This window comes from Pseudophryne corroboree, chromosome 3, assembly GCF_028390025.1.
Source record: "Pseudophryne corroboree isolate aPseCor3 chromosome 3, aPseCor3.hap2, whole genome shotgun sequence".
Taxonomy (NCBI): domain Eukaryota; kingdom Metazoa; phylum Chordata; class Amphibia; order Anura; family Myobatrachidae; genus Pseudophryne; species Pseudophryne corroboree.
Genome location: NC_086446.1, coordinates 716,564,131 through 716,582,219, shown reverse-complemented (window position 1 = coordinate 716,582,219; position 18,089 = coordinate 716,564,131). Strand labels below are relative to the sequence as shown.

The 18,089-nt window shown below is 46.1% G+C and overlaps 2 protein-coding genes across 10 annotated transcripts in view; one reads left to right on the top strand and one right to left on the bottom strand.

Moving 5' to 3' along the window:
* The window catches only part of CTBP2 (C-terminal binding protein 2), a 222,945-nt gene extending 205,616 nt beyond the window's left edge, over window positions 1-17,329 (top strand). For all 6 annotated transcript variants that reach the window (XM_063962158.1, XM_063962156.1, XM_063962157.1 and 3 more), the window contains 4 exons: window positions 1,694-1,821; window positions 3,852-3,969; window positions 4,313-4,368; window positions 15,575-17,329. In XM_063962158.1, the coding sequence (XP_063818228.1) occupies window positions 1,694-1,821; window positions 3,852-3,969; window positions 4,313-4,352 (286 nt within the window). In that variant the 3' untranslated portion in view covers window positions 4,353-4,368; window positions 15,575-17,329. The remainder of the gene's footprint in view (window positions 1-1,693; window positions 1,822-3,851; window positions 3,970-4,312; window positions 4,369-15,574) is intronic.
* Window positions 16,784-18,089, bottom strand: part of ZRANB1 (zinc finger RANBP2-type containing 1) — a 100,060-nt gene continuing 98,754 nt past the window's right edge. For all 4 annotated transcript variants that reach the window (XM_063962163.1, XM_063962162.1, XM_063962165.1 and 1 more), the window contains one exon: window positions 16,784-17,908. In XM_063962163.1, the coding sequence (XP_063818233.1) occupies window positions 17,690-17,908 (219 nt within the window). In that variant the 3' untranslated portion in view covers window positions 16,784-17,689. The remainder of the gene's footprint in view (window positions 17,909-18,089) is intronic.

The following is an 18,089-nucleotide window of genomic DNA, read 5'->3' as shown; positions in this document are numbered from 1 at the left end:
GGATTTCCCGACTTGACGGTAAAACAGCCTGGATTGATTAGATCGGAACCTCTTCCGACCTATTCCAGTCAGAAACTGCTGTCTTTCCGACAAGACGGCAGTTTCCGACTCTAATTGCATATAGGGGGTCATTCCGAGTTGATCGCTCGCTAGCAGTTTTCAGCAGTCATGCAAACGCTAAGCCGCCGCCCTCTGGGAGTGTATGTTAGCTTAGCAGAAGTTCGAACGAAAGGCTACAAAAAAAAATTGTGCAGTTTTAGAGTAGCTCCAGACCTACTCAGCGCTTGCGATCACTTCAGACTATTCATTTCCGGATTTGACGTCACAAACGCCCTGTGTTCGCCCAGCCACGTCTGCGTTTTTCCTGGCACGCCTGCGTTTTTTAGAGCACTTCCTGAAAACGGTCAGTTGACACCCAGAAACGCCCCCTACATGTCAATCACTCTGCGGCCAGCAATGCGACTGAAAAGCTTCACTAGACCTTGTGTAAAAATACATCGGCCGTTGTGAAAGTACGTCGCGCATGCGCAGAAGTGCCATTTTTTTACTTTATCGCAGCGCAGCGAACATTTTCAGCTAGCGATCAACTCGGAATGACCCCCATAGCCCATGAACTGCAAACAGTTATATGGTCAGAAGTGTGCTGACATTTGCACATTAATCACTTTACAAAACTCATGGGCATTAATATGGAGCTAGTGGCCCTGTGTGCTGATGTAACAGCCTCCACTCTTCTGGGAAGTATTTCCACTAGATTTAGGAACATGTCTGCACATCCGCTCAGCCACAAGGACATTAGACCAGTAGGCCAGGCTTAGTCCGTGTTCCAATTCATTTCAAAGGTTTCTTTGGGCTGAGTTAAGTGCTCTGTGCTGTAACATTTGCAAGTTCTGCCACACAAAGCTCAGCAAGCCAAGGGGGCATCCCCATACTTTTGGAACGGATGCGCCCAGGCCAAACCGTGAGAAACAGCCTGAGAACCCTACTTCCTTCACATGCTCTACAGTTGGCGGTACGCATTCAGGCAGGAATCATTCTCCTGGCAACTGACAAACTCAAATTTGCCAATCAGACAGCCAGCTGGTGACGCGAGATTCTTTATTGTAGAATATGTGTTTCACCCCCCCTAGAGCTCAGAGGCAGTGTTTGGCATTACGCATGGTGATGCGAAGCTCGTGTGCAGTTGTTCTGCCATGGAAACCCTGATAAACAGTTTTTGTGCCACCGCTGGCAGGTTGTACCTAAATAGTGAGTGTTGCTGTTGAAATTAGTTCTGTGCCCTGCCGCTTTGCATCTGAGCTAGTCACTCCTAGACATTTCCACTTCATAATAGCGGCACTTAGGACGACTGTAGCAACTCTAGCACCTGACGTGCCAGAAAATGGACATATACGACAGTGCAAGGGTGCACTCTTTAGTACGAGCCATTCTACTAATAATGATTGACTGTGGGGAGTACTTAGTTTTATGTGCCTATTAGCAATAGGTGTACCTGATATGGGCAAATACACTGAACACAAGGTTGTTAGCATACTTCTGGCCATGGGGTATGTGTATACTGTATGTGTTATACTTTGAATACTGTCACACATGATTTCATTCTGGCGTTATGAAGGATGTTTTTTAGGGTGTATTGTCAGCTTTTCTTCCATAAGGAGCCCAGAATCACCAATTCATTTGTAATGATTTGCAGATTTGCTCAGGGTCCACTGAAAGATGCCCCAAATCTGATCTGCACCCCCCACACGGCATGGTACAGTGAGCAGGCGTCGCTGGAGATGAGAGAAGCTGCAGCCACTGAGATGCGTAGAGCAGTCACAGGTATGGTGTGAGCATAAGATGTATTATTAGGTCCCTCATGCACTAAGATGATATGCAGGTCTCTCAGTTACTGCACTGCTCCTAGATGGCAGGAGAAACATTACACAGTATTGTCTATAGCAGTGGTTCTCAAACTCGGTCCTCAGGACCCCACACAGTTCACGTTTTCCATGTCACCCAGCAGCTGCACTGTGTATAACCAACTGTCACATTTTAAAAATCTACAGGTGACCTGCAAAACATGGACCGTGTGGGGTCCTGAGGACCGAGTTTGAGAACCTGTGGTCTATAGGATTCCCTGTCCCATCTTACTGGCTAAGTGGTGATACAAGGCCAATATATACACAACAGTGGGCACAGGCTCATAGTCTATTAGGTCTGAGTGGACATAAACGTCATGGTGAATGCAGAACACACACGCAGTATACTGAGCCTTCATACTGAAAGCTGCACTGTACTGTAAATGTGGTGTGTATTATGCATAAACTCTCAGTAGGGATCCATTATTTCCATTCCAGTAGCTGTGGAAGCTATGCTCACGGGGTGGTCTTCAGTTTGCCGGCTGATGGGATCCCGGCACACAGTATACCGGCGCCGGAATCCAGACACCCGGCATACCGACACCATTTCTCTCTCTTGGGTGTCCACGACCCCCCTGGAGGGAGAAAAGATAGCGTGCCCGCAAGGGGCTCATTTACTCCCGCCCAGCTGTCGGTACGCTGGCGAGCGGGAGCTCGGCCGCCGGCATACCATACTACACCCATGCTCACGATCTGGGTGACTGCAGCTAGAGGATGTTTGGTCATTAGTGACAAATTAACCATAAGACGAATGTGATGTAGTCACAGCTAGAAGGCCAGTAGAAACATAGCATTTGACGGCATATAAGAACTACTTGGCGCATCTAGTCTGCCCCTTGTTAGATATTCTGGTTATTGTAAAGCAGAAGGGAGGGCAGAGATCGCATTGGGCATTAAATAAGTGCCCATACCGCTGACACTGTTACTTTGTGTATTGCACGATGGTTAGTAGTTGGAGAATAATGGATAAGGGCTGGCATGGCTTCTGCCAGCTGTAATAATAACCTGCACTTGCAGCTCTTTCCAGGGGAACTATAGTGCGGCGTAAGCAGGATCTGACCGCCGCTGAGAATCCCATTGTGATATAAACTGGCATTAGCGAGATACTGGCAGTGATACAACAGATCCGCTAAGTCACCATGTTCATATGTTAGTACATTTCAGACAAAGGTCTGTCCTGACCACGCATCTACTCCTAGGGGTAAATTTACTAAAGCTTCTAAAAGTAAAAAAGAGGTGATATTGCACATAACAACCACTCAGATCCTGTCTATCATTTCTCTATTGCATCCTAGAAAATGACAGACTGAATCTGATTGGTTGCTTTGGGCAACATCATCTCTTTTCACTTTTAGAAGCTTTAGTAAATCTGCCCCCTAGAGCAGGCCTGGCCAACCTCTGGCTCTCCAGCTGTGAAACTACACATCCCAGCATTCCACGGCAGAGTTTTAGCATAGCAAAACTGTGGCAGGGCATGCTGGGACTTGTAGTTTCACAACAGCTGGAGAGCCACAGGTTGGCCAGGCCTGCCCTAGAGAGTGCCTCTAAGTAGATGCTTGTCAAGGCACCTGTGAGTAGATATTGCACACTACTATCTTAACAAGCCTGAAATTGCCGGTGTTACAAGTCCATGACCATTATTGCATGTATGTAAATATACCCACTTACCATTTCTGTTACACTGTATTAATCAGGGATGCGGAACCTTCGACCACCCAGCTGTTGTTTAACTACACATCCCAGCATGCCCTGCAACAGTTTTAGCAACACCAAATAGCAAAACTGTAGCAAGGCATGCTGGTATGTGTAGTTCAACAACAGCTGGAGGACCGAAGGTTCCCCATCCCTGGTATAAATGGTACATTACTAGTCTGTGGTAGCAGGAGATCGGGCGAGTGCGGTTGCTCTCTAGTACAAAACCTGACGAGCTGCGATTTCATTTCTCCAAAGGACGGATTCCAGATAGCCTCAGAAACTGTGTGAACAAAGAATTTCTAGTGGCAGCAACACAGTGGCCAACCATGGAGGTACCAGGGACCAATGTGGAGCTGAATGGCGCCACCTACAGGTGAGAAGCCAATTTATAGTATCGCAACCATAGACTTCATTATTGGTGTGACTGCAGCAATGTTCTTTTTTCGCTTTATACCACAGGTTCTCAAACTCGGTCCTCAGGACCCCACATAGTGCATGTTTTACAGAATCACAATTGAAATAATGGGCTCCACATGTGGACCTTTAAAAATGTGTCAGCGAGTAATTAATACACCTGTGCACTTGCTGGGTTACCTGCAAAACATGCACTGTGTGGGGTCCTGAGGACCGAGTTTGAGAATCTCTGCTTTATACAATTGCCAGCTGGGTAATATCCAGAGTTTATGATCATTATTGCCATCTTTCCATTGTCACAGATCTGTGTGCGTGCAGCCGATCCAGGGAGAGAAGCGCTGATCACTGCCTCCAGCACGTAAGTTCCCCACATCCCTCCTCATCACTGTGCCACAGGGTCTCTTATTATCCAGCCGGGGTGCTGTTCTGTATTGGGGTTATATCTATATGTCACACTGCAGTGTTGGTGTACCAATCTTCTAACACACCAAACTACTCAGGCAGCTGTTGTCACTTAGGTATTTTCTCACATAAATTTAACCAACTTTGAGAAACTACTGTTTTTGTCCATTTTGCAGTGTTTAGGAGCAAATGGTCAATTGCCATTTGCTCTCATCCATTACCAAATTTTCATTCCAACCAGCTAAATCTGGCAGAGTATCTGCCAGATAATTGTATATTGTGTACCTAGGCTAAGAAGCACAAGTGGACTATTCCCCAATCCAATGAACAAACGTGATAGTTACCTGGGTGCTGCTGTGGGGATAGGGATGAGAAATGCTTCTGTATTTCATGTGCTCTGTGATAAGAGTTTGGCTGTAGGTTTACTATAGCTTACCGTTGAGGCTATTAAGCATGATAAAAATCGAGATTTTTTTTTTTTAAACACATTTAATATTCCCGATTCCTTGACCCAGCCGTTAGGGAGTTGTCACATAGAAGCAATATATTGTTAATGTATGGGGGACTGCTCACTGCACCATGGGGGTAATTCAGAGTTGATTGCAGCAGCAAATTTGTTAGCAGTTAGGCAAAACCATGTGCACTGTAGGTGTGGCAGATATAACGTGCAGAGGGGTTAGATTTGGGTGGGGGGGTGTTGTTTCTGTGCAGGGTAAATACTGACTGTTTTATTTTTACACTGCAGTTTAGATTTCAGTTTGCACACACCCTACCCAAAACTAATTCACGCTGCACGTTACATCTGCCCCCTCCCCCTGCAGTGCACATGGTTTTGCCCATTAGCTAACATTTTCTGCTACAATCAACTCTGAATGACCCCCCCCCATATGTATTACTACATCAGTATGGTCAGTTACAGCGCTGCAGCTGTGAGTAGGAAGCACAGTAGAGGGCGTAGGATACACAAATAGGGTGTCGTGCAATTCATTCATGCTCTGCACAGTGAGATATTTCTTTCATGCTCGGTTACAAAGGACTGCAGCTTATGCAGATCTGCCTTATCACAAGCTACCTTTAAGGGCTAAATTCCATTTCACTGGTATTCATTTGACAATAATACTGTAAGGTCTGCCTGACACCATAATCGCTCATTACCCACGTAGAATCTTGCTGTTCGCTAGAATTCTGGAACTTCCCTGAAGAGGGTGCTAGAGGCTGCGGTCTGAAGCAGTTGATTTGTCATTTGATAAAAATACTGGCACTTCCATCTATTTCATCACACAGATCAACAGTAACACTTGTATAGCAGTAATTTATTTACTATTAGGGCAGTAATGTCAGGACTAGCTTTACTATAAAGCCACACCATGCACCAGGACTCTCACAGTTTGCCTATAATAGTTTCCCTTATTAACTGCAGTGGAATACCAATCACCTCTTCATGTGGCTAGGGTCACTCTGCACATGGCCGCACACAGGTCCTGGTAGTGCAGGTAGAGGATGCCGCAGCCACAGGTGGGAGCAGTTATCCTAATGCATTTACAAGATTACCAAAATCATCTACATTGTATCATCACGGATCACACTTTTATCTGGAGCACTTGGCTGATACTGGGTTCTGAGGAGAAGGGAAATCTTCAATCGGACACATGGTCTTAAACCTGTGGCCCTCCAGCTGTTGTGAAACTACACATCCCAGCATGCCCTGCCACAGTTTTGCCATTAAGGTATGCTAAAACTGTGGCAGGGCATGCTGGGATGTGTAGTTCCACAGCCGCTGGAGGACCACAGGTTGAAGACCCATGCTTTAACACATCATATCCTTGGGTTGAGACCACTTTTAACCAACCCATGTCCTGACACTTTCCTAGAGAACAATATATTATCAATATAAATACCAGCTTAACACTAGAACCCATTACACAAAGTCCTTTACACTTCATTGATCCCTATGGGAATACGCATCTCTTTATTGTGTATGTTACTGTGACATAGTTTCATTTGCTCTGGTTTCCCCTCATGTGCATTCCATTCAGAACTCAAGGGAGGGAGCTGTAAAATAAGAATTTACTCACCGGTAATTCTATTTCTCGTAGTCCGTAGTGGATGCTGGGAACTCCGTAAGGACCATGGGGAATAGCGGGCTCCGAAGGAGGCTGGGCACTCTAGAAAGATCTTAGACTACCTGGTGTGCACTGGCTCCTCCCACTATGACCCTCCTCCAAGCCTCAGTTAGGTACTGTGCCCGGACGAGCGTACACAATAAGGAAGGATTTTGAATCCCGGGTAAGACTCATACCAGCCACACCAATCACACCGTACAACTCGTGATATGAAACACAGTTAACAGTATGAAACAATAGAGCCTCTCAACAGATGGCTCAACAATAACCCGATTTAGTTAACAATAACTATGTACAAGTAATGCAGATAAACCGCACTTGGGATGGGCGCCCAGCATCCACTACGGACTACGAGAAATAGAATTACCGGTGAGTAAATTCTTATTTTCTCTAACGTCCTAGTGGATGCTGGGAACTCCGTAAGGACCATGGGGATTATACCAAAGCTCCCAAACGGGCGGGAGAGTGCGGATGACTCTGCAGCACCGAATGAGAGAACTCCAGGTCCTCCTCAGCCAGGGTATCAAATTTGTAGAATTTTGCAAACCAAGTAGCTGCTCGGCAAAGTTGTAAAGCCGAGACCCCTCGGGCAGCCGCCCAAGATGAGCCCACCTTCCTTGTGGAATGGGCATTGACAGATTTTGGCTGTGGCAGGCCTGCCACAGTATGTGCAAGCTGAATTGTACTACAAATCCAACGAGCAATAGTCTGCTTAGAAGCAGGAGCACCCAGCTTGTTGGGTGCATATAGGATAAACAGCGAGTCAGATTTTCTGACTCCAGCCGTCCTGGAAACATATATTTTCAGGGCCCTGACAACGTCTAGCAACTTGGAGTCCTCCAAATCCTTAGTAGCCGCAGGCACCAAATAGGCTGGTTCAGGTGAAACGCTGACACCACCTTAGGGAGAAACTGGGGACGAGTCCTCAATTCTGCCCTATCCATATGGAAAATCAAATAAGGGCTTTTACAAGACAAAGCCGCCAATTCTGATACTCGCCTGGCAGAAGCCAAGGCCAATAACATAACCACCTTCCATGTGAGATATTTCAGATCCACGGTTTTTAGTGGTTCAAACCAATGTGATTTTAAGAAAACTCAACACCACGTTGAGATCCCAAGGTGCCACAGGAGGCACAAACGGGGGCTGACTATGCAGCACTCCTTTTATAAATGTCTGAACTTCAGGTACTGAAGCGAGTTCTTTTTTGAAAGAAAATCGACAGAGCCGAGATCTGTACCTTAATGGAACCCAATTTAAGGCCCATAGTCACTCCTGCTTGCAGGAAATGCAGAAATCGACCTAGTTGAAATTCCTCTGTTGGGGCCCTTTCGGCCTCACACCATGCAACATATTTTCGCCATATGCGGTGATAATGAGTTGCTGTAACCTCTTTCCTGGCTTTAGTAAGCGTAGGAATTACTTCCTCCGGAATGCCCTTTTCCTTCAGGATCCGGCGTTCAACCGCCATGCCGTCAAACGCAGCCGCGGTAAGTCTTGGAACAGACAGGGCCCCTGCTGCCGCAGGTCCTGACTGAGTGGCAGAGGCCATGGGTCCTCTGATATAAATTCTTGAAGTTCTGGGTACCAAGCTCTTCTTGGCCATCCACGAGTATCGTTCTTACTCCTCGCCTTCTTATTATTCTCAGTACCTTTGGTATGAGAGGCAGAGGGGAGAACACCTAAACCGACTGGTACACCCACGGTGTTACCAGAGCGTCCATAGCTATCGCCTGAGGGTCCCTTGACCTGGAGCAATATCTTTTATAGCTTTTTGTTAAGGCGGGACGCCATCATGTCCACCTGTGGCCTTTCCCAATGGTGTACAATCCTATTGGAAGACTTCTGGAGGAAGTCCCCATTCTCCCGGGTGGAGGTCGTGTCTGTTGAGAAGATCTGCTTCCCAGTTGTCCACTCCGGGAATGAACACTGCTGACAGTGCTAACACATGATTTTCCGCCTATCGGAGAATCCTTGTGGCTTCTGCCATCGCCATCCTGCTTTTTGTGCCGCCCTGTTGATTACATGGGCGACTGCCGTGATGTTGTCTGATTGGATCAGTACCGGCTGGTTTTGAAGCAGAGGCCTTGCTGGCCTCAGGGCATTGTAAATGTCCCTCAGATCCAGAATATTTATGTGTAGGGAAATAACCTGACTTGACCAAAGTCCCTGGAAGTTTCTTCCCTATGTGACTGCCCCCCAGCCTCAAAGGCTGGAATCCATGGTCACTAGGACCTAGTCCTGTATGCCGAACCTGCGGCCCTCTTGAAGATGGGCACTCTGCAGCCACCACAGTAGAGATACCCTGGTCCTTGAAGACAGGGTTATCAGCCTATGCATCGGAAGATGCGATCCGGACCACTTGTCCAACAGGTCCCTCTGAAAAGTTCTTGTATGGAACCTGCCTAATGGGATTGCTTCGTAAGAAGCTACCATTTTTCCCAGGACTCGCGTGCAATGATGCACCGCTACCTATTTTGGTTTCAGGAGGTCTCTGACTAGAGATGACAACTCCTTGGCTTTCTCCTCCGGGAGAAACACTATTTCTGGTTTATGTCCAGAACCATCCCCAGGAACAGTAGACGTGTCATAGGAACCAGCTGTGACTTTGGACTGTTTAGAATCCACCTATGCTGTTGTAGCACTTTCCAAAATAGTGCTACCCCGACTACCAACTGCTCCTTGGACCTCGCCCTTATAACGAGATTGTCCAAATACGGGATAATTACAACTCCCTTTTTTTTTTTTTTTTTTTTTTTTAAAGGAGTATCATCATTTCGGCCATTACCTTGATAAAACACCCTCGGTGCCATGTACAGTCCAAACGGCAGTGTCTGGACTTGGTAATGGTAATCCTGTACCACAAATCTGAGGTACTCCTGGCGAGGATGGTAAATGGGGACATGCAGGTAAGCATCCTTGATGTCCCGGGATACCATGTAATCCCCCTCGTCCAGGCTTGCAATAACCGCCCTGAGCGATTCCATCTTGAACTTGAATTTTTTTATGTTCAAGGATTTTAATATAAAATGGGTCACACCGAACCATGCGGTTTCGGTACCCCAACCCGTGTGGAATAGTAACCCCGTCCTTGTTGAAGTAGGGGCACCTTGAGTATTACCTGCTGGGAATACCGCTTATTAATTGCCTCTAGCACAGCCTCCCTGCCTGAGGGAGTTGTCAGCAAGGCATATTTTAGGAAACGGCTGGGGGGAGACATCTCTAATTCCAGCTTGTACCCCTGAAATACTACTTGGAAGAAACAGGGATCCACCTGTGAGCGAGCCCACTAATTGCTGAAATTTTTGAGGCGGCCCCCCACCGTACCTGGCTACACCTGTGGAGCACCCGCGTCATGGTGTGTACTCACAGGAGGCGGGGGAAGAATCTTGATTCTGGGAACAGGCTGACTGGTGCAGCTTTTTCCCTCTACCCTTGTCTCTGTACAGAAAGGAAGCGCCATTTGACCCGCTTGCTTTTCTGAAGCCGAAAGGACTGTACCTTTTTCTGTGAGGAAACCTGAGGTAAAATTATTTCTTCCCAGCAGTTGCTGTGGATACGAGGTCCCAGAGACCATCCCCAAATAATTCCTCACCCTTATAAGGCTCTCTATGCGCTTTTTAAGTCAGCATCACCTGTCCAGTGACAGGTCTCTAATACCCTCCTGACAGAATGGACATTACATTTATTTTGGATGCCAGCCGGCAAAATATCCCTCTGTGCATCCCCCATATATAAGACGACGTCTTTAATATGTTTTTATGTTTGCCAACTATTATCCCTGTTTGACAGGGTCACCAACCACGCTGCAGCAGCACTATCTGCAGGTCTCAGTCTAGTACCTGAGTGTGTAAATACAGACTTCAGGATAGCCTCCTGTTTTTTATCAACAGGTACCTATTAAAGTGGCCGTATCCTAAGACGGCAGTGCCACCTTTTTTGACAAACGTGTGAGCGCCTTATCCACCCTAGGGGATATCTCCCAGCGTAACTTATCCTCCTGGCGGGAAAGGGTACGCCATCAGTAACTTTTTATAAATTACCAGTTTCTTAACGGGGGAACCCACGGTTTTCACACACTTCATTTATTCATCTGATGGGGGAACAAAACACTGCCTGTTTTTTCTCCCCAAACCTAAAACCCATTTATAGAGGTTAAAGTCAGAAATGTATAACACATTTTTTATTGCCGGGATCAAGTCACGGATTGGATTGTGTATATGTCTCCACCTTGTCGACACTGGAGTCAGACTCCGTGTCGACATCTGTGTCTGCCATCTGAGAGAGCGGGCGTTTTTGAGCCCCTGATGGCCTTTGAGACGCCTGGGCAGGCGCGGGCTGCGAAGCCGGCTGTCCCACAGCTGTTACGTCATCCACCCTTTTATGTAAGGAGTTGACACTGTCGGTTAATACCTTTTACCTCTCTATCCACTCTGGTGTCGGCCCCACAGGGGGCGCCATCACATATATCGGCCTCTGTTCCGTCACCATATAAGCCTCCTCATTCAACATGTCGACACAGCCGTACCGACACACCGCAGACACACAGGGAATGCTCTAAACGAGGACAGGACCCACAAAAGCCCTTTGGGGGGACAGAGTGAGAGTATGCCAGCACACACCAGAGCGCTATATACTGCAGGGACTAACTGAGTTATGTCCCCTATAGCTTTATATCTATATATATATATAATGTATACTGCGCCTAAATTTAGTGCCCCCTCTCTCTTTTTTTAACCCTTGTAGACTGCAGGGGAGAGCCAGGGAGCTTCCCTCCAACGGAGCTGTGAGGGAAAATGGCGCCAGTGTGCTGAGGAGATAGGCTCCGCCCCTTTTTCGCGGCCTATTCTCCCGTTTTTTATGGACTTCTGGCAGGGGTATTTACCTCATATATAGCCCCTGGGGCTATATATTGAGGTATTTTTGCCAGCCAAGGTGTTTTTATTGCTGCCTCAGAGCGCCCCCCCCCAGCGCTCTGCACCCTCAGTGACCGGAGTGTGAAGTGTGTATGAGGAGCAATGGCGCACAGCTGCAGTGCTGTGCGCTACCTTGGTGAAGACTGAGTCTTCATGCCGCCGATTTTCCGGACCATATTCTTGCTTCTGGCTCTGTAAGGGGGACGGCGGCGCGGCTCCGGGACCGAACATCAAGGCTGGGCCTGCGGTCGATCCCTCTGGAGCTAATGGTGTCCAGTAGCCTAAGAAGCCCAATCCGGCTGCAAGCAGGCGAGTTCGCTTCTTCTCCCCTTAGTCCCTCGCTGCAGTGAGCCTGTTGCCAGCAGGTCTCACTGAAAAGAACAAATTCTAAGACTATAACTTTCTAAGAGCTCAGGAGAGCCCCTAGTGTGCATCCAACCTCGGCCGGGCACGAAATCTAACTGAGGCTTGGAGGAGGGTCATAGTGGGAGGAGCCAGTGCACACCAGGTAGTCTAAGATCTTTCTAGAGTGCCCAGCCTCCTTCGGAGCCCGCTATTCCCCATGGTCCTTACGGAGTTCCCAGCATCCACTAGGACGTTAGAGAAATACATGTACATTTAAAGAAGCCTTTAGGCTAAGAACGTAAGGGAACCTTCTGCACCTGGTCACTGTAACCCCAGAACCCCATTACCGAGTGTTTCCTGTGTCACTGCAGAGGTCCTATGACAAGAGCACTGATCTAAGGTAAGGTTACAACAAGCATTTGTTGCCGACAGTGACAGCCGTCGTACTTGGTTTCCCATCAGGCACATGGAGATCATGGTCAGGTTATTCCAGCTGCACAATCCTCTAGTCACCGCATGATATTTCTCACTCAATCATTCTCAGCCACCAACATAAAAAATCTTCCATGCTTCAATGACTTTGCATTAAACTGAACTACTCACCTTGTCCCCTGCCCCAGGGACTACTCACTAGTGAGGCCAATCCCAAAATCGGCGGGATCCCAGGATTCTGGCCCAAAAACACCTGGATTTTAATCTGGGGATTGCATGCACAGTTCCCTGCCTCCCTTTCCCCGCTTCAGATGCTGCGTTCTGCAGCGTGGCAGCCTCTCTCCCCCAGGCAGCACTGAGCACTCTGGACCTTGGGGACCCCTCTACTCATTAGTGAGTAGGTTATTTTTATTTTGAACTTGAAATCCCTGACTCCCTCCCCCACATACATAAATAAGACGACCGTTCAATCCTGGGATTGGCCTCCCTACTACTTACCTTGTCCCCTGGCCCAGGCGGCACCAGGGACCACTCACCCGAACGCCTTTCACTCCACAGTTTAGCAGAACTTTGAGCTGTTGTGCTGCCCCTACATACAGCTTATCACAAACATTTTCTGCAATCTGCGTTTTTAGCTCCGCACATGGTATAGTCAACAGTTTTCCTACTAGCTATGTCAGTAATCAGTAAATAGTATTTTGTACTTCTCACAAATGCTGCAGGCTATCCCTTTGCATAATATAGAGAAGAAACACAAGACCAGAGTTACCCAGCTGCATGCCCTGTTCTATTAGAGATCAGGCCACGCTGGCACCTCAGTGCTGGATTACTCACATGTGATACTAGTGCAAGGTGCTATTTTATGAATACTAAAATATAGTCGTCCAGTCTTACTGAACTGTGTTTATACAGTCGTCCTATGTGACCATTGAAGAGCTGTCCGGGCCAGGGACGTGCGGTGGGGTGAGGCAGAACCTTTCCTGTAATACTAAGGTTTAAACAAGAGTTTTGACTGAATAAAGTGTATGAAAAAATAAAAAAAAATAACTGAAATATCTTCTTTGCATTATTCTAATCATTTTTATAGCCAGAACTCTGGAGTAAAAAGTCTATGGCAGGTGAGGCAGTGCCTATCAAACCTCACCAAATTTCCAGCAGTATATACTGTTGCACCTGTGTATAATGCCCAGATGTAGCCTTTGGCTCATATATTGCATGTAAATCTGGTTTTGGTGCTAGCCAGTGCCCCCTGAGCCATTTAGCTCACCGCATGTCCCTGCAAGCAGAGACTGCACATGACCTGTTACTGCACTACACCTGTGCGACATCACACCTGTGCAAGTGACACAATTATGATTAAAAACTGGTTCCCAAACTAGGTGTCACATAGCACATACAGAGGTTCCACAGAATAGTGTTCCAGAACCAAATTATATATGCTGCTGCCAATCACATGTATATACACACAACCTGCCAACCACCACATAACAGAGCCTATAACTGGATACACACTATAAGATTATCTGTCCAGTCTCTGATTGGAATGAAAATGTGGTACTGTTTGGAAGCAAAATGACAATTGACCATTTGCTCCCAAACACTGGAAAACAGACAAAAATTGTCATTCAAATTGGTTAAATTAATTTAACCAATTTATCCAAACAACCGTTTTTGTCTGTTTTCCAGCGTTTGTAAGCAAACAGTTGATTGGTATTTGCTCCCAGACATTGCCAGTTTTCATACCAACCAGCCCGATCGGACCAATAATCTTATCCAGTTTAAGGGTGACAGGTTAGCACAGATTACTTCATTTAATCATTTTTGCTACATTTCTCAAGAAATGTTTGGCCTAGGAACACCATGAATAAAATGCCAATACTCTAGTGTGCTGTGGTTCAAGAAAGTTTGGGAACCACTGATTAATATAAATGAAAGTTAATTTGCATGCAGTGTGACGACTGCCTGTTAAAACGAATCTGTAATGTAAAAGGTATTCCGTAATTATTTTATACTTAATTTAATTGTAAATTTGCCGTTTAGAATCTCAAATCCCATGTTTGTAGTGGCAGAAAAGGAAAGACCACACAGTGCATTAAATTAAAACAGACTTGTAGCTGACATTTGGAATTTTGGTATCATAGTAAGAAATGTGCATGAAATCAGAAACGCAAATGTCACAAATTTGTTTTATTTAACCATTTCATAAGCCAAGTCTGGGGTGCAATAAATGTTCATGATTATCAAATTAATAGGTTTGTTTTTTTATTAGGAGATGTAGGATTTTACTTGGCAGACGACTGAAATATTCCTACACTTTCTGCAGTTCTGTATTTTACCTAGAAAATCAGTCAGACCTAATGCTGCTCATACACTTATATGATATGGCATACAAATCATCGCATGATTGTAATGCGCGAGCACGCCGGTCGGCCATCGCGTTGCATGGTTTTACGTGCTGCACTTAATATTTATCACATCGCAGTGCAATCACGTGTTTTTTTAAAGCACATGCAATATTTTGCACTGCGATGTGCTATGGACACCCGCCAGGCACCCGACGTGATTACCATGCGATCTATCACATGGTAATCACTTTGGCAGTTCAGGTGCGCACCTGAACTGCCAGTGCGATGCCCCGCGATGTTGCATTGCACCAGTGTATGGGGGGCATAAGTCTAACAGTGCGTATCTAACTATCCACTGCAATCACCACTCCTATGTCTGGGGAGTATGTGGTATGTGACTGCACTCACCATATACATTGTATTCTCTATACCTTATAAATAGGGAATGTTAGTTTCAATTGTTGCAACATTTGTTCAACTGACCAACTGCTGCACCAATTGAAAGTAACATTCTCTGTTTATAAAGTGTGGCGAGTTCAGCTCGCCGTATGTAACATGTGGAGAGTGCAGAGCAAGAATCTGTGCGCCTCCTACTCTATACTATACTAGATTAGAGCAGATGATGGAAATGACAGCGCTTTTCCCCCATTCCTGTATTTGGTAAACCAATCACATCTATTGTTCCTGCCAGCACCTAGCACTCCGTGTAAAGTCGATATTAGATCAGCTTCTCACATCCAGGTTACACGGATACAGCAGAGCTTAAATGTACTGAGAGCTGCGGTTGGAAAGCCAGAAAGTAAATTTAACTAGTGACTGCAACCTTCCCCCCCCCTCCCTTTCCCCATCGCCTCCATTAAATTAGGTGTCTCCATTAGACACCCAACACTGCCCTCCATCATTCTAAATCATTCTATGTAGCAGGAACAGTTTAGGCTTTGGAGCACTTTCTATGGTGAATATTCATGTTAATGGGTGTTGTCTTGCTTCTCTCTGCACAGATTCCTTACTGGCTTCAGCCAGCTCTCCTGCAGTCACATAAGGAATAATCCATTACCACTCATCCCTCAGTGCCCATTCTACCCAACAGCCTCAAACACACAGGCTGCCCTGCGTTCCAAAGACAGAAGCTCGGTTCATTAGAGGCCAGTGATGGACAAAAAAGGGCGTGAGCATGCAGCAAGTCGGGACAACAGTGCAGCTAAATATGGAGTGGTCAGAAGACAAAGCAACCTGCCAGCAAGACCACACAACCATGGAACCTACACATCCGCAAGCACACAACAGGGATCAGGAACATTGCTAGTGGGGGGTCCTGTGTGAGCAGCAACTGTCCGTTTTACCATGTTAAGCCTAACACACTGCTGTCCTTGTCCCTTTGGGGACACTCGGCGCAAACTCCGGAGGGACCAAGATATCAAATCCAGGAACGTTCCCCCACCTGGACCAGCGTTTAGCCCTTCTCTAGCAGTCACCAGACTGAAAGGAATCATTTGTCATGATGTTTGTCTCTCGTCTGTCCCATCTGCTCCACTGGCTCAGGAAATCTAATGTCTATATACAAAGTAACTATTTTCTAACACTGAATTCCACTCTGTTGTTTTTTATTACTTTACGTTTTACCTGTGATCATTGATGTAGACTGACTGTAGTATTGCACTTAATGTTCTGTGTGTTCTGAACTGCGTTTTAATTTTGGAAATGGACAACAAAATTCAGGCATCAGAGACTGCTCCAGACACTTTGAAGTAAAATAAAGAAAGAAAAAAGAAAGATATTGTCACAATATTAGTCCTGCGGGCACTTTCTGTGCAGTCTTGTGTGGTATTTCGCTACAAGGGGGGAGATTTATCAAGGCTTAGAGAGAGATAAAGTACTGACTGAGAACAGTGTCATTTATCAAGCACAGCCTGTAAGTGACGGTTCTTAGCTGATTGGTTGTTACTTTCGCTCTCTCTAAGGTTTGAGACAACTCCCACAAGGATACAGCATAGCTTGGCATTGGTCCCAACACGAACTCAGCATCCTGGCTACTGAATATGTGTTCCCTGTATAGCTCACACACCCATGTTCTGCAGATGGACCTGTGATTACACCCCACTTAAAAGGACCATTGGTGTCGGGTGCAGATAGACAAGGTCACAAAATAACCCAGAATGATAACAAAATGACTCCCATTCAGAACACAGTAACCACAATGCAAGAAAAGGTTCACAGCAAGATGATGTATTTGTGTCACATTCGCAATCAAGTTCAAGCTGGCAAACTGCACACAATCGCTTTAGAACCCAATTCCTGCATGTGAGGAGAAGTAAAGGGGGGGGATAAGTGTTTCTGAACAAATAAATATATAAAGTTTTCAGAAGAAAGAAAAAAACAAAAACAGGTGACTCGGAAGAAGACAGCGCTCAGTATCCCCAGCTCTTCTCCATATAATCCTTAGCTATTTCATTACCATTATTTCATAAAAGGAAAATTAAAATGGTTTTCGGTCTGACACTTGAGACCATCATTGTTTGTGCAGGTGGCAGGTCACATATAGCGTTCCTACCACTTGTGTACAGAATCCTAAAAATTAAAGTATCCTTAACCCCTTTATTGCTCGAGACAGCCACAAGCTGTGTGTGTGTAACTGTGCAATATACTCTTGGCCTGTCCAGTAATGCCAGGGTTAAAAATCAAGTGAGGGCCAGTTTAAAACAAGAAGTGAAAATGAAAATAAAGCTTTGCAATTAAAAAAAAAAAAAAAAGAAGAAGGGCAGGAACTAGGGGCAAAGCAAAACGTGACCAGCCCATTTCTCTGATGGGTTTGATCATGGGATTTTCACCTTCAAAAGTCCTCTCTCCTCTGCTGCACAACACATGCATTATACGCCAAGATTTACAACCCAGAGTAGTAGGGAGAGACAGAATGAAAAACAATACAGTGTCCAGTCCTGGTAACATAAGGATGTTTTCATCGGAGCTACAGGTGCGGTTTTCCGGGACTGGGTGGGCTGGATCATTCCTCCCCGCGTCAGGCCTCAAGCAGATGAGGCAGGGTCCCATTACCTCAGGTCCCAGTAATGACACACAGGGTGTGTGTGTGGATCAGCCATTAACTCCAGAGGATCTTCTCACTCGTCCTCATCTTCCTCGTCCTCTTCTCCGTCAGACAACGCCGTGCAGGGGCGGATCTGGCGGTAGCCATCCAGCCACTTTTCCACCATTTGCGTCACTAGTGGGTGGTTACGGCGGCGGGAGCTTTTTTGCATGGCTACCAAGACCCCGCCTTCGGTAACACAACAGTCCAACCATTCACGCAGGAGCTTCTCCTGCTGGTCCTCGTTGCCGAGCTAGACAGCAAAAACAAGAATTCTCAGCACTCTTCATAGAAACGAAATACGTTTTATACAGTGCAATTTTTGTTTTAGTTTCTAGTGGAAAAATAAAAAGGAGAATCTTCCCATGGTGTAAGTGAAGATATTTCTATATAAAATGCTGCAGCATGATTATATTTGAAGCGATTTTATGCTC